General features: G+C 36.4%; 1 protein-coding gene across 1 annotated transcript in view; it reads right to left on the bottom strand.

Moving 5' to 3' along the window:
* Positions 1–1,709: 1,709 nt before the first annotated feature.
* RRM2B (ribonucleotide reductase regulatory TP53 inducible subunit M2B) overlaps positions 1,710–16,458 on the bottom strand; it is a 36,940-nt gene continuing 22,191 nt past the window's right edge. Inside the window, exons 6-9 of the mRNA XM_030304082.1 lie at positions 15,373–15,506; positions 8,313–8,417; positions 6,885–6,998; positions 1,710–5,666 (exon numbers count right to left, since the gene is read on the bottom strand). Of these exons, the coding sequence (XP_030159942.1) occupies positions 5,514–5,666; positions 6,885–6,998; positions 8,313–8,417; positions 15,373–15,506 (506 nt within the window). The 3' untranslated portion in view covers positions 1,710–5,513. The remainder of the gene's footprint in view (positions 5,667–6,884; positions 6,999–8,312; positions 8,418–15,372; positions 15,507–16,458) is intronic.

Here is a 16,458-nt window from a genome sequence, read left to right as displayed (position 1 = left end):
GAATAAAAGTGCTTCTCTGCCTTTAGTTTCATTTAGACATGACTTAGGTAAGGATCTGGCTCCCTCCTGGATCGCCTGCCTGACCCCGGGCCGAGACAGATAGGAGTACGCACTTGGCTTGGCAGCCCTGGGAACCCCACGCTGTGGGAAAGGGAACAGCAGCTCCCACAAATAAGTGGCTCTTATTCCCAGAAGGGAGGGGAATGTGGGTGATGGGCATTGAGGAGGGCACCTGTTGGGATGAGGACTGGATGTTGTATGGAAACCAATTTGACAATAAAGTATATTTAATATTAAAAAAAAAAGAACAGAGGGGCGCCTGGGTGGCGCAGTCGGTTAAGCGTCCGACTTCAGCCAGGTCACGATCTCGCGGTCCGTGAGTTCAAGCCCCGCGTCGGGCTCTGGGCTGATGGCTCAGAGCCTGGAGCCTGTTTCCGATTCTGTGTCTCCCTCTCTCTCTGCCCCTCCCCCGTTCATGCTCTGTCTCTCTCTGTCCCAAAAATAAATAAACGTTGAAAAAAAAAATTAAAAAAGAACAGCTAATGTCCTCAATCCCTCTCTGATTGCAAGGACTCCACAGGACAGAAATCGTGCACAGACACTTGCATATTGAGTTATACTGCGGCTTCTTAGATTCTACATTTAGGACTCCTCTAATTGTCATATTTTTCAGCCCAGAATATCGCTCGTGGGCCCACAATTCACAAAGAAAAAGCAGATGACAAAGGCACCTTCTTGGGGAGTGAGGGTAGTAGCAGAAGGTGGGCATAGTGTGGAAAAGCAATTGTGGAGAATGGAGAACAAGTTTACCAGGAAATTGTACTAGAGTTATCAGATAGTGCTGAGGTAGGTGCTATAAACTGAATGCTGTGTCCCACCAAAATTCATGTTGAAACCTAATCCCCAGTGTGCTGATGTTTGGAGGTGGGGCCTGGGTGACTGGATCATGAATAGGGTTAGGGCCCTTATGAAAGAGACCTCAGAGAGCTCCCTCACCCTTCTTCCATGTGAGTACATAGTGAGTAGACAACTGTTTATGAACCAGGAAGTGAGACTCACGGGACACCGAATCTGTCAGCACCTTGATTTCTCAGCCTCCACAATTGTGAGAAGTAAATGCCTAGTTTCAGCCCCCCAGTTTATAGTTTTCAATAGCAGCCCCAATGGACTAAGACAGTAGGTAAATGTTTACATGGATTTATAGTAAGGAGATCCAATTTGTCTTACATGTCCTTTTCTCTAGCAGCATTTGGCTGCTTATTGAGGGAAATATGGAAAAACTGATTGTCGTCATGTTTGTAACAGGGTGGGGAAATCTCCTTGACTTTTCTATGTATGGTATAAATGCAGAAGAGGAACAGAGTTCAGGGTATTGGTAAAGTACACATATTACCCCTAGTAATATTATGTATTGTGGAATCTCAGCTGGATATAAAGAGACATGGATTAGGTGAAGGCAGATGAGAGGGAGGACTGGGGGAATCCCACTTATGTCAAAAGAACAGTGTGTGTGTGTGTGTGTGTGTGTGTGTGCGTGTGTGTGTGTGTGTGAGAGAGAGAGAGAGAGAGAAAGAGAGAGAGTTGAACAAAGTAATACCAATATGTATTTATCTGTATGCACAAAGAGAAAACATATACATTTCTTAATTAGGGTAGCCCCTTCACTTATAAAGAAATACTCTTACTCAAAAAGGACACACACAAAATGATGTAGCTATGATACAGTTTATTTCAACACACTAACCCCAAAAAATAACAAAACAACCTATTTCTTTGGGGAAAAAAAACCCCAACATTCTACATATTCAGGGTTGGCTTGATTGACCACAATGCATTTTAGCAAAAAGACTTAGGTACACCACACCTAATAAAGCTCTCTATATACACAGTAAATACCAAATAGCTTTGCTAAATTACCAGACATTTGGAAAAAAACAAAACATTATTATAAAAGAATCAAATGCACTAAGTTAACAATCTTGTGAACTTAGAAAAAGACTTGAATTGTTGTATTTTTATCTGTACAAAAAAATCAATCTCTATCCTTCCATTTTTACCTATATTTTCCTTAGGCCCCAAATTTGAAAGCTTAAATCCTTTCTTTCTAAGGCCCTGGGAATAACAAGTTTTCCTTCAAATTTACAGTCATCTAAAAAGGAGATTATCTAAAGGCTGGGAAAAACAAAGAAAAACGAGATTTCACTTCTGTACCACTCATGCAGATTCCACTGAGAAGAGCTCCTGAGTTGGCTACCAATTCATGCCAATTTAGTTCAAAAACATAATACCTGATTATAGGACTAAACTGGCTTTTATGCAGCTCAGGAACAGATTTCTTTATCACTGAAAATCAGTTAGTGACATTAAGCCCTTAGCTTAATCCATGCAAATGCAGTATGGGAATTCTATGACATGGAAGTTAGCATATTTAAATGTAAAATGCAAAGTTATGAATATTAAATAATATGTGTTTTAAATATGCAAACTGCTATGTTTTCTCAATACAGTTGACCCTTGAAGAACATGGGTTTGACCTGCACAGGCCCACGTATATGTGGATTTTTTTCAATAAATAGAGTATAGTACTGTAAGTGTATTTCTCTTATGATTTTCTTAAAAACACCTTTTCTCTAACTCACTTTATTGTAAGAATACAGTACACAATACATATAACACACATAATATGTGCTAATCAACTTGTTTGTGTTATTGGTAAGGCTTCCAGTCAACAGTAGGCTATTAATAGTTAACTTGTGGGGGAGTCAAAGGTTACATGTGGATTTTCAACCGTGCGGGGATTTGGTGCCCCTAAGTCCCATGTTGTTCAAGGGCCAACTGTAATCACTTTTTATGAATAAAAAATAAAATGTCAAAAGAAGAAGAAAATGTTGATATTCCAAAATGAGACACTAAGACATGACTCGAGTAAGCTTATAGGTAAAAACAATTGTTTATTATTGTGTGTAACTGAACAAAAAAATAGCCTTCTCTGAAAGCACTGAATCAAACTGTCTTCCCAAGTCCTTCCAAGTCATGATTCTACATACTACAATGAAGTTATTTTTAATAAGTGCTGTCATGAACTACAAGTTTATACATTCCTAAATAACAAACTTAACTTTACTATAGCAATGACTTAAGTACATGTGCTATTAAAAAAAACTTGTAAACATACTCTGAATTTCTTTACCTGTGAGATAGTATTAAAAGGCAATTCCACAATTTCTTCATTCCTTAAGAACTAGGAACCAAAATACTAAACATAATAAATAAATATGCAACCTGAAGGCCTGGAAAAGGATACAGAACACTGAATATAATAAACCAGTGTATTAAAAATCCAGTATTTCAGTATTAAAACTTCTTCATCTCAACAGTTAGGTTTATTGCTACTATAAATAAGCTTCATATTAAGGCACCTGTCATTACCTATGAGAAAGATCTGGATTCAAAACAAAGGGAATATGCACTGAAAACTTTTTTCTTTCATTCCAATATTATTGCAGATATTCTCAATTTATAATGTTAAGTGTTTCTACAGTAGTATACACATCTTTGAGCATACTACCTGAATATAGGTAAATAATTTACATAATACCTTAATAAAGTACATGATACCTGAATGAGAAAATAGGCAAAATCACATCAAGATGGATGTAAAGGACTAAATACAAGAAAGATGATAATCTCTAGGGAAAAAGAATTCTACTGCAAGGACAGTGATAAGAGCCCACCTTGGCCAAGTCATTTAACTTCCCTGAGCCTCACTCTCTCCTAGCAGTAAAATGTCAATATTAGCTGTCAAGCTTATAAGGCTGTTGAGTGATCACGTGACATGATGTAAAACCAGCTGGCCAACCAGGAAGCACTGAACAAACTGAACAAATGGCACTGTCATAGGCCGAAATATCACAGGCTTCTGACAGTTTCCCTAACAAGGTTATGGCCTGGTCCTCTTGCATCCACTTGAGAACTCCCATCTTCAGTCATTAGAACGTTGCTGAATGAATGGAGCAAAAACTTATGCAAAGTGAAAAATCTCTAAATTCTAGGTTGCAGAATGTTATAAAGCAGTTTGCTGTTAAGTGGGGAACCACACTGTTTTGGGGGCTCAGGCTACCTCTTGGCTCTTCCTAACGGTAAAGAGGGGTCCATGGCCTTTCCTCACTGTCTCCTCTGCAGAAACCTTTGTCTCCCTTGCCATCTGCTATTGTGCAGGACGCATAGTTCCATTAGGACTCTACCTTTTAACAGCATAAAAGAGTTTGAAGAGTATTAAAGAAGCACAGCTGAGGTCAGTCTCAGGTACGTTACTCAGCTCGGCACAAATATGAATGGTTTAGTAAATCCCTCCAGGTCTCCTTTGCCTAGTCCACAAGTCCTTCCTCTGTGTACAAAATGGTTCTAGGGCAGCCTTTTCCAAACTATATTCAGAGGAATACTAGTTAGGTGAGATGTTAACAGGTAAACTACAGACCTTTGTTAAGTAAGTCTGGGATATGCAGGGAGAAGTAAGTTTTATGTCCTGAAGAATTTCTCTCTTTGATGTACTGACTATATACTTCAAAGAGGAAGAAGGGAGGATAGCATTTCCCAGGTTCATCTGACCACAGAATCCCATTTTTCCCCACAAAATATCTAGAGGGGCTCACAGCTTTTAGAACATTCTTGGGGAAATGCTATTCTAGCTAATTCACCCAAGGTTTAAACATTTCAGGGCTAGCTATGTCTGGCAATTGTTACCTTTTTGATTTCTAAAGGAGCAAAATCATTTTACTTACAAGGTCAACTGCCAGGCTGATCTCCCGAATTTCACTTCATAAGTGTCCTGCCCAAAGCAACTGAGAACTAAATTTCCTTTACTACATGCTGAGGAATTTGAAGAAGCAATTCTCAAGTTAATGAGAATTATAATTTTTAAATGAAATCTTTATATTCTCCCTCAAACATTAAAATATAAAGATCTAATTCTAGATCTTAGAACCTAGAATCAAAATTACTTTGAGGACAGGGGAGAATTTTATCACATCACCACCATAATTAAGACTGTTAATAAGTAGTAATGGTGGTGGTCGTGGCTAAGCACCTATTTTGTAGGTCAATCCTCATATCCACATGATAAATTTAGGAGCTACTATTACACCCACTTTAAGGATACATACATTGAGATTTAGAGAGATTAACTGACTTTCCAAGGATCACACAAAGCAGTAAGGGCAGAATCTCAAATCTGACCCCTCACCTCATGCTCTTAATCACTACATAACACCATCTTATATTTTCGTGACAAAACAATAGAATTGAAGTCACATCCTGAATGTCAAATGGGAAAATTAGAGTGTATTTCTATAAATCCAACTTATTGAAATTTGGTTTTGGATTTCCTTTTAAGCAAACTTTTGTTGCCTAAGGGAGCTACTTTGTTTTTTTGTTTTGTTTTGTTTTTTTGTTTTTTAAAGCAGAGAAAAACAGACTGCTATTTACCAGTGATAGGTTTATCTATGGGGAGAGTTCTAAAAATCTGCATCCAGGGTGAAGACATTATCTGTAGTTTCTGCCATAACTGCAAAACGTTGATACTCTGCAACTCGTTTCTCAAAGAAATTTGTTTTCCCTTCCAAAGAAATGTTTTCCATAAAATCAAAGGGATTTTCTGCCTGAAAAACCTAAAAAGAAAAGAAGTGTTATTAGACATTCTGAAGAAGCCAAATTACACCCATAAGAACAACAACACATAACAAGGCTTCTCATTAAATACAACTTAAGCTTACATTTCCATGCTAAGAAGTTAAAACCTATAATTTCTAATTACCATCGCATATACAGTACATTGTAAAGTTCCATGAATATCCAATTATGGTGAATACAACATGACCACTTAGTATGTATTTACTGTATGTCTGATAGTATTTTAAGTGCTTTATGTATACCAACTCATCAACAATCCTTTCTGGTAAGTATTATTATTATCTCCCTTTCGTAGATGAAGAAATGAAGGTAGAGGTTAAACAACGTGCTTAAGGTCACAGAGCTAGAAAGTGGCAGAGCCAGGATTCAAACCCAGGTAGACTGGCTGCAGCCTCCACCTGTTATGTCATGTGAGAAGCACACGGCTTTATGAAATTCAGATATATTATCTCTGATAAAAAAAAAATGAAAAATAACTTAAAAGGCAACTGAGTTCAAAGGACCAAATTATGACAATGTCTTCCTAATAACCATTTGTATTTAAAAGTATAAATGTTTGGATGCACCAATCTCACTAAATAAGTAAAAGGTAAACAGGTTTCTTTTTTATTTTTATAAGCTTATTTTATTTATTTTGAGAGAGAGAGAACACACATGGGAGGGACAGAGAGAAAGGGAGAGAGAGAGAGAGAGAGAGAGAGAACCCTAAGCAGGCACTGCACTATCAGCAGGGAGTCCAATGCGGGTCTCAAACTCACGAACCATGAGATCATGACCTGAGCCAAAATCAAGAGTCAAGACACTTAACCTACTGAGCCACTCAGGTGTCCCATAAGTTAAACAAGTCTTTAAAAAAAGTATTAATGCAAAAATTACAACACAGACCCATGAGGATTTATGAGGGTAACATATATATATACATATTAAATCCAATTAAAGATAATCCTATTAAATACCTGCAATTATTACAAGTAATTTATTGAACTTATTAATTCTAAGATTTATCAACTCTTCCTTCTGTTATGAATTTCAAGTTTCAAAGGATTTTGCAAAACAAATTTGTTCATCCAAAACAAGGCTGTCACAGTAATTTTAAAAAGTAGACTGATGTGATACAAATGCTTTCAATGAAATATAGTATTTTAGTGGTCTTACTAACATTTTAGCTAGTAGTAATAAATTTTTAAATATCTTACCTTTGAGAATCCAAGTTCCACAAGTAATCTGTCAGCTACAAACTCAATATATTGTTTCATCAAAACACAATTCATTCCAATGAGGCCAACTGGCAAGGCTTCTGTTAGAAACTCCTGAGATACGAACAAAAACAGAATCAAGTACAAAGACAGAACAATAAATAAGTATTTTCCAAATAAAAACAGGGTATTAGTTTTAATCTTCTAAGTCCCTGAGGAAAGTTCACTAGGGTAAATTCTTTCAACATGGCAATATCCATTTGTTTAAAAATGTTTGGGGTTTTACTATTCACAGTATTTCACATTCTCAAACAGCCAAAGTAAACTGAAACTGTCAAATTGCTTATATTTTACAAAGTAGTATATATAGGACCTAAATTCACAGACTTTCCAGAGAGAAAGGAGGGCATACTTTGTCCTGAAATATCCGGAAAAAGATTCACCAGAGATGATCACTGTGGGGAACATGGTTATGGAAGGGGATTAGGAAAGAGAGAAACACATTTAACAAAGAAAATGAGAAAGAGAAATGGATCTGGGGGTTAAACTGAACTCCAACTATATTGAAAGACAGTGGCAAAGTGTTAATCGAGAAAAAACAAAAATACTAACCATTTGGATTTAGTTCTCAAAATGATTAAAAATACTAAAATGAATTTCATTCCTTTTCACCCCTCCCAATATGAAAACTATGGCTATTGAACTGTATGGTATTTTTTTTAAAGAGTCAAAAGTTTTTATTTTATTTTTAAACTAGTTCTTTCAAATGATAAAAACATTAAGTGGAACATCCAGGTCTTTGTAGTCAGAAATTTTTATATTCTATAAATTTTTACTATTTGTGAACTCATTGACTTGTTAATTCTATAAATATTTGGTGCATGCTTCAAGCTAGATACACTGCTTGGTTTTGAAAATACAAAACAAAGAAGAAACTATCACTTCCCTCCAGTAGCTGAAAATCTAAAAAATATAAAGCTGAAATGATTAAAATAGTTTGCTATGGCACAGAATGTGACAGATCAAAGGGACAGAAAAAAAAATCCTGAAATAGGTTTTAATATACATAAACTTTAATATATCACATTTACTTAGTAACCAAATTATAAACTGACATAATAATTGAAATGCATCATCTTTTCATAACATACATACATAAACCTTAATGTATAACATTTACTTATGAACCAAATTATAAATTGACATATATACATAAACCTTAATGTATAACATTTACTTATGAACCAAATTATAAACTGACATAATAATTGAAATGCATCATCTTTTCGTAATGTCAGGTTGACTATATAAAATTACTGATATTTGCTTTGGCTTATAAGTGGCAATTTCAAATGAGTCAACCTAACACAATAATTACAAACATCAGAGAAAAAGAGATGTGCTAATCATATAAGCTACCCTGCTTACCTGCTCAATTTCAACAGCATTAACAATGATCTCCCTGACCCTTTCTTCTGATGGCTTATTTACTAAGTATTGAAACATCAGGCAAGCAAAGTCACAGTGAAGTCCCTAAAATAGAAGAAAAGTACCACTGTCAAAGAATGTCTAATTTTCACACAGTCATGTGTCAGGCATCATATAAGTAGGTTCTAGGAATGCAACACAGAACTTACGGAAGATAAAAGAATTCACAGTACCAGGAACTACTTTCCTTCAAATCTCATTAAAATGCCAATTATAATAGCCTATCATGAAAATTTTTCAGTGCCAGCCAATCTTAATTCATAAACATGACAGATGAATTCATCAACAACAACAATAAAAATCTGCAAACAGGGGCGCCTGGGTGGCTCAGTCGGTTGAGCGTCCGACTTCAGCCAGGTCACGATCTCGCGGTTCGTGAGTTCGAGCCCCGCGTCGGGCTCTGGGCTGATGGCTCGGAGCCTGGAGCCTGCTTCCGATTCTGTGTCTCCCTCTCTCTCTGCCCCTCCCCCGTTCATGCTCTGTCTCTCTCTGTCTCAAAAATAAATAAACATTTAAAAAAATCTGCAACCAAAATCGTTTCAGAAAGGAAAACAAAGCAAGGGCTAGAATGAAAATTCATTAATTTCTAATGTATAAAAAAAATTAAAAATCATTGAAAATAATAAGTATTTAAAGAAAAAGGTGAGGGGTACCTGGGTGGCTCAGTTGGTTAAGTATCCAACTTTGGCTCAGGCCATGACCTCATGGCTCATGGGTTTGAGTCCCCTTTCTGGCTCTCTGCTATCAGTGTAGAGCCTGCTTTAGATCCTCTGCCCCCCACCTCCACTTGTGTTCCCTCTCTCTCTCTCTCAAAAATAAACAAACATTAAAAATAATAACTAAAAAAATAAAGAAAAGATGAAACTCATGAGATTTCAGAAAGACATTTATCTTAAATAAGAACAGCTCAAGATAAAAATAAATTTAGTGCAATGAAAATGGAGACTGAAGAATTAAGAAAACCATTTGAAGCTATACAAAGTAGAAATGACACTGCAGATAACCAAAGAAAATAAACTTGTGAGATACCTTGAGAACAGAATGCTTATGCAAATACAAGAAATCGTAGAGAGCTTTAAATAGAGAACAGAGCAAGGAGATCCAACCTACAGTGATCAGGATTCCAAAACACAGAACAGATGGTAAAAAGCTGAAAACAACAGGAGTAATTGCAAAAAGTCAAAAGAAAAAGAGAGAGAGGCTAGAGACAGAGAAAGATGATGCAGTGCCAAACAAAATTAAGCTAGAGACTGACCTCAAGGCAGAGTCAATGAACATTTCTAAACTGCAAAGAAAAAGAAATAATTTTGTAGGACGAGGAGGGGCAGAAGGCGGAGGAAGGAATGTGCACTTTAAATCAGAGTTTACTTGGGTTTTTCTAAATAAATCAGCAAAAACCAAAGACAAATTAAAGATAAGACTCAAATCAAAGGTTGTATTCCAAGGATTATTTACCTAGTTATCATTCCCAGAAGAAACCATCAGAAAAAAGCCCCTTTGAACAGCTAATCTTAGAAGATTTGCTAGTCAAACATTTTTCCCAGACTGGACTCAAGAGGATACTTCAAATTACCAAAGGCTGAATTTCAAATAAACTGTGAAAGCTGTTACAGAAAGTGTTGATTAGAACTGAGAGCTAGCTACCTATTACAGAGATGAGGAAATCAAAGGTAGGCACTCATTCTGCTAAATCAATAAGTAGATAAAATTAATTTTGAGGTTTAAAGTAATTCCAATAAAAATTTCAATGGGATTGTTTCTAGTTAAAAAATTATGGAGCTCCTGGGTGGCTCAAATGGTCAAACATCTGACTCTTGGTTTCAGCTCAGGTCATGATCTCACAGTTCGTGAATTAGAGCCCCACATCGGGCTCTGCGCTGACAGTGTGGAGCCTGCTTGAGATTCTCTGTCTCCTTCTCTCTCTCTCTGCTCCTCCCCTGCTCTGCCTCTAATTCTCTCTCTCTGTCTCTCAAAAAAAAAAACCAAAAAACAAAAAACAAAAACCCCACATTAAAAAAAAATCTAATCTGAGGGGCACCTGAGTGGCTCAAACAGTTAAGCGTCTGACTCTTGGTTTCAGATCAAGTCAAGATTTCAAGGTTTGTGGGTTCAAGCCCCATGTTGAGATCTGCACTGACAGATGGAGACTGGTTTGGATTCTCTCTCGCGCTTGCTTGCTCTCTCTGCCCCTCCCCCGCTCACACACATATGGGTACTCTCTCTCAAAAAGTAAATAAACATTAAAAAAATTAATCTGAGACGAGAACTTAATTATTTGAGCTACCAAAAAGATATAATTATGTAATGTGATAGAGGTCCAAATTATTGTTACAATGGCAATCGTATCACAACAGAAAAATGTATAAAATTTATATGTTACATATCTTAAGTTTGCACAATATTGTATGTCAAATACATTTCAATTAAAAAACTAATCTGGGGTGCCTGGGTGGCTCAGTCGGTTAAGCATCTAACTTCAGCTCAGGTCATGATCTCATGGTTCATGAGTTCAAGCCCCACTTGGGGCTCTGTGCTGACATTTCAGAGCCTGGAGCCTGCTTTGGATTCTGTGTCTCCCTCTCTCTCTAGCCCTCCCTCACTTGCACTCCATCTCTCCCTCAAAAATAAATTAAGGAAACATTACAAACTTAAAAAAAATTAATCCTTAAGAATATATGGGCAGAATCTTATAAGAACAATTTTAATAGGATTTAAATTTTCAATAGGATTTAATGTTATGGGATTTATCCTAGTAGTTATCAAAACATAAAAAACAACAATAATTAAAATTGTTTGGCATGGAATTTGATAGATAGGTTAATGAAAAGAAAAAATAGTCCCCAAACAGATTTTAGTACACTTAAAAACTTTAATATATAATAAAAAAGCCATCGCAAGTCAATGGAGAAAGATGGATTACTTAACAAAAAGAACTAGAAAAATTTCCTAAGAGTGTGTGAAATAAAGTTAAGTTAAATTCTAACTTATCCTATTTTTGTACCAAATTCTATACTTATACTAGACAAATTCCAATTGTATTAAAGTTAAATGTTCAAAAGTCAAGAGGAAAATATGTGTGATTATTTAATTATCTCTGGAAGTGGATCACATCAATTTCAGGGTTTTATATGTTAAAAGAACAAATAAAATTGAAAAGCAAAGGACATGGCACAACAACAGACACTCAGATCAATGAAACTGAACAGAGAACCCAGAAATGGACCCACAAACGTATGGCCAACTAATCTTTGACAAAGCAGGAAAGAATATCCAGTAGAATCAAGACAGTCTTTTCAGCAAGTGGTGCTGGGAAAATTGGACGACATGCAGAAAAATGAACCTGGACCACTTTCTTACACCATACACAAAAATAAACTCAAAATGGATGAAAGACCTCAATGTCAGACAGGAAGCCATCAAAATCCTCGAGGAGACAAAACAAAAACTATTGGGACCTAATCAAAATAAAATTTTTTTTAATGTTTATTTATTTTTGAGACAGAGGGAGACAGAGCGTGAGTGGGGGAGGGGCAGAGAGAGAGGGAGACACAGAATCTAAAACAGGCTCCAGGCTCTGAGCTGTCAGCACAGAGCCTGATATGGGGCTTGAACCCACGAACCGTGAGATCATGACCTGAGCCAAAGTCGGACGCTTAACTGACTGAGCCACCCAGGCGCCCCTGGTGCCTGGACAAAATCAAAATAAAAAGCTTCTGCACAGCAAAGGAAACAATCAGCAAAACTAAAAGGCAACCGACAGAATGGGAGAAGATATTTTAAACGACATGTCAGATAAAGGGTTAGGATCCAAAATCTGTAAAGAACTTATCAAACTCAACACCCAAAAAACAAATAATCCAGTGAAGAAATGGGCAAAAGACATGAATAGACACTTCTCCAAAGAAGACATCTAGATGGCCGACACATGAAAAAATGCTCAACATCACTCATCAGCAGGGAAATACAAATCGAAACCACAAAACCACAAAACCACCTCACACCTGTCAGAATGGCTAACATTAACAACTCAGGCAACAACAGATGTTGGTGAGGATGTGGAGAAAGAGGATCTCTTTTGCACTGCTGGTGGGACTGCAAACTGGTACAGCCACTCTGGAAAATAGTATAGAGGTTCCTCAAAAAATTAAAAATAGAGCTACTCTATGAGCCAGCCATTGCACTACTAGGTATTTATCCAAGGGATACAGGTGTGCTGTTTCAAAGGGACACATGCACCCCCATGTTTATAGCAGCACTATCAACAATAGCCAAAGTATGGAAAGAGCCCAAATGTCCATCGATGGATGAATGGATAAAGAAAATGTGGTATATATCTACAATGGAGTATTACTCAGCAATCAAAAAGAATGAAATCTTGCCATTTGCAACTATGTGGATGGAACTAGAGGGTATTATGCTAAGCGAAATTAGCCAGTCAGACAAAAACAAATATCATATGACCTCACTAATACAAAACAGATGAACATAAGGGAAGGGAAGCAAAAATAATATAAAAACAGGGAGGAGGACAAAACATAAGAGACTCTTAAATATGGAAAACAGAGGGTTACTGGAGGGGTTGTGGGGGGGGGGGTGGGCTAAATGGGTAAGGGGCATTAAGGAATCTACTCCTGAAATCATTGTTGCACTATATGCTGACTTGGATGTAAATTTAAAAAATAATAATTATTATGATAAAGATAAATTTAAAAAAATTTAAAAAGCAAAGGACAAACTGGGAATGTATTTACAATAAATATGACAAAACTAATATTTTATATAATATTTATGCATAAATATAACAAATGCAAAAAACAAACACTTATTGAAAGAGCCCCATCAGTCACTGTGCATTGGGAATGTATATCAACAGAAATAGAGGCAAAAGACAAGAATAGATAAAAGGGAAAAAAAATAACAAATAACTAATATCATTATGAAAAAAAGTTCAATCTAAGTAGTAATCAAACAAATGCAAATAAAACCAAAAATAAGAAACCATTACCCCTATCAAATTTGTCAAATATTTAAAACAGGAATCCAAATTTTGGTGAGGTTATGGTAAGAAAAGACACATTCATACATTGCTGGGTAGGGCTTGCTATAAAATTTCTGGGAAGAAATCTGCAAATAAATATGGATAATCTTTAAATGTTTAAGCCTTATAATCTAGTAACTTTATGTATAGGCAAACTAGCGTAGGAAAATCATATGAAATTGGGACAAAGCTCATATACAAAGACATTCATTTTGCATTATAGCAAAAGAACTAAACAAAAAAACCCAGAAATAACCTGAATTCCCAATTATAGAATAGTGTAATAATTGATACATTCCTTCATTAGAATATTATATATCTAACATAACTACTCTTTCTAAAATTCCTTAATTTCATAGAAAAATGCTCACAATATTCTAATAAATCTCAGCTCATAAAAATATGCAAAAAGCAGAGTATTTTAAACCATAAAATTATGATGTTCATATATATCTACATAGATTTAAATGTAGAAAATTGTCTAAAAAGAAATACAATGAAATACTAAACGTGGTTATCTCTGTGTTAAGATTGAGTGATTTTATTCTCTGACGTCTCTATAATCACCACATAAGACATTTATGATAAAAATTATTAGAAATTGAAAGACATGAAATAACAAAAATTATACAAAGCATTTTATGGCACTTAAAGAGTATTTTCACACATACTCGTTCATTTTATTTTAACAAAATCCTATCAAGGTTTATAGTGGAAGAAACTGAGGCTCAAAGAAGTTAACAACTTGACAGTGTCACTTAGAAATAAGCTGTCCTTAGATTCTCTGCCACTCTTATGTGGATCCTGAGAAACTTAACAGAAACCCATGGGGGAGGGGAAGGAAAAAAAAAAGAGGTTAGAGTGGGAGAGAGCCAAAGCATAAGAGACTCTTAAAAACTGAGAACAAACTGAGGGTTGATGGGGGGTGGGAGGGAGTGGAGGGTGGGTGATGGATATTGAGGAGGGCACCTTTTGGGATGAGCACTGGGTGTTGTATGGAAACCAATTTGACAATAAATTTCATATACTGAAAAAGAAAAGAAAAGAAAAGAAATAAGCTGAGGGGCCAGGATTAGTGCAGTCAATAAATATGAACTGAAGGCTGTGATGGGCTAAATCTTGAGAACAGAAAGACAAATAAGACAAGGTGTTGCACACAGGGAGCCTAGAGTCCAACAGAGGAGAGAGGAATAAAGTACAGAATATGTACGGACTCTAATATAGGGACAGGTACCAGTTTCAAAGGGATACATAAAGGAAAGAGTGGTCCATTCTACCTAATTGAGTCAGGAAAGTTTTGAGTTGTCACCTGTGAGAAGGTAATCAACAGATGGAAAAGTTGGTAGGAAGATGGAAAGGGCAGTGCAGGCAAGTGGAGACAAGATTTAGTTACTGGTTGGATGTGGCTAAGAAAGAAAGAATGCGATCTAAAATGACTCCCAGAATTCAAATTTGGATGACTGGATAGAAGGTAGTATCATTCAATGATACAGGGAAAACCGAAGAATGAATCTGGGGGAAAAGCGATGCATTTTATTTTTGAAATATTAGGTTTGAGATATCTGTGGAGGCTTTCAGGACAAACTATCTAACACGCACTTGAACATATGGGTTTGGAGCTCAAAAAAAGAATGTCTGCGCTAAAGTTGGGGTTGTTATGAGCATCTAAATGGTAGCTGATTCCATGGAAACAGAGAAGATCAGCCAGGAGGTCATGTACAGTGAAGGAGAGAGGCCAAGGTGGGAACCTAGGATTTAATGATATTTAAGGATGAGCAGGGAAGACTGAGGAGGAACAAGAGGCAGAAGAAAAACACAATGTCTTAAAAACCAAGTAAGAAATTACTTCCTATTTTCTTTTAATTACCAGGATATGTGTCATTATAAGCATTTTCCAGGGGAAAGAAAAATAAACACCAAAAATGAATACAAATATAACTAGAAGAATACTTCCTTCCTTACTTCATCTCTGCTGATGAGTTCATTGGAAAAAGTGAGTCCAGGCATAAGACCTCTTTTCTTCAGCCAGAATATAGCAGCAAAAGATCCCGAGAAGAAAATCCCTTCTACAGCTGCAAAAGCCACCACTCTTTCCCCTGGAGACAGAAAATAGTTTTCTTTTCTGAAATATCATATACTGCAGACATTTTCAAGCTTACATATATAAAACACACATATTTTTACATATATATATTTATACCAATATCACAACTATTTTGCCAAGAAACAAAACCAACAAATTAGTGCCATAGCCAAGAGTGTTCAGAGGAGGAAACCCACCACCTCTACCTACTACTGCAGAAAAACACGTAAGTGTGTCGACTTCAAATCGTATGTCAGACACTGCACTCCTGTGGGTCTTGGTATCTGGACAAAGGAGATCTTTCCCTACTCAAAAAAAGAGGCAATTTATCTGTGCGCCACAAGTGCCTATGAGTGTAGTATGTACATATAAATGTGTGCATGTATTGGAAATACAGAGTAGAAGAGAAGATCTTATGACAAATGTCTCCCTCTTGACGATTGAGGGAGGGGACGTTGCTGAGGTTTTTATTTTTAGAAACCTAAGATACATTATAGATTAGCAGTGAACATTCCAAAAAACATTGCCATGCATCTACAATTAAAAAAAAAAAAACAGATACATCCAGCTAAAGATAACAAATATGTCTATTGGATATAATATCCCATCATATAAGCAAAAATACTATCTTCTGCTAAATACATAAGGCCCAATTTTCAAAGGTTACTCAATATTATGCAAGGACTTTGCAGAAGCCCATCTCCTAAAAGGTCTATAATGGAACCATCTCTGTAACACTATCCCTAGGGACGGATTATAAGTCTGACCCCAGCAAATGTCACCACACTTCATATGCTCAGGAGAAATATTTATAGACATGTCTGTCTAGGGAGAAAGGTTTGGTCTATAGGACTGTGAGATAAAGGCAGGGCAGCTGAGTGCTTGAACCAACCACAGACCTGTTTCAACAATGACATCATAGCTTGTATCCCAGTACTGTCACAGGACCAAACACAGAGAGTGCA

This window comes from Lynx canadensis, chromosome F2, assembly GCF_007474595.2.
Source record: "Lynx canadensis isolate LIC74 chromosome F2, mLynCan4.pri.v2, whole genome shotgun sequence".
NCBI lineage: Eukaryota > Metazoa > Chordata > Mammalia > Carnivora > Felidae > Lynx > Lynx canadensis.
The sequence above is the reverse complement of the archived record's forward strand: the minus strand, read 5'-3'. Positions and strand labels throughout refer to the sequence as shown.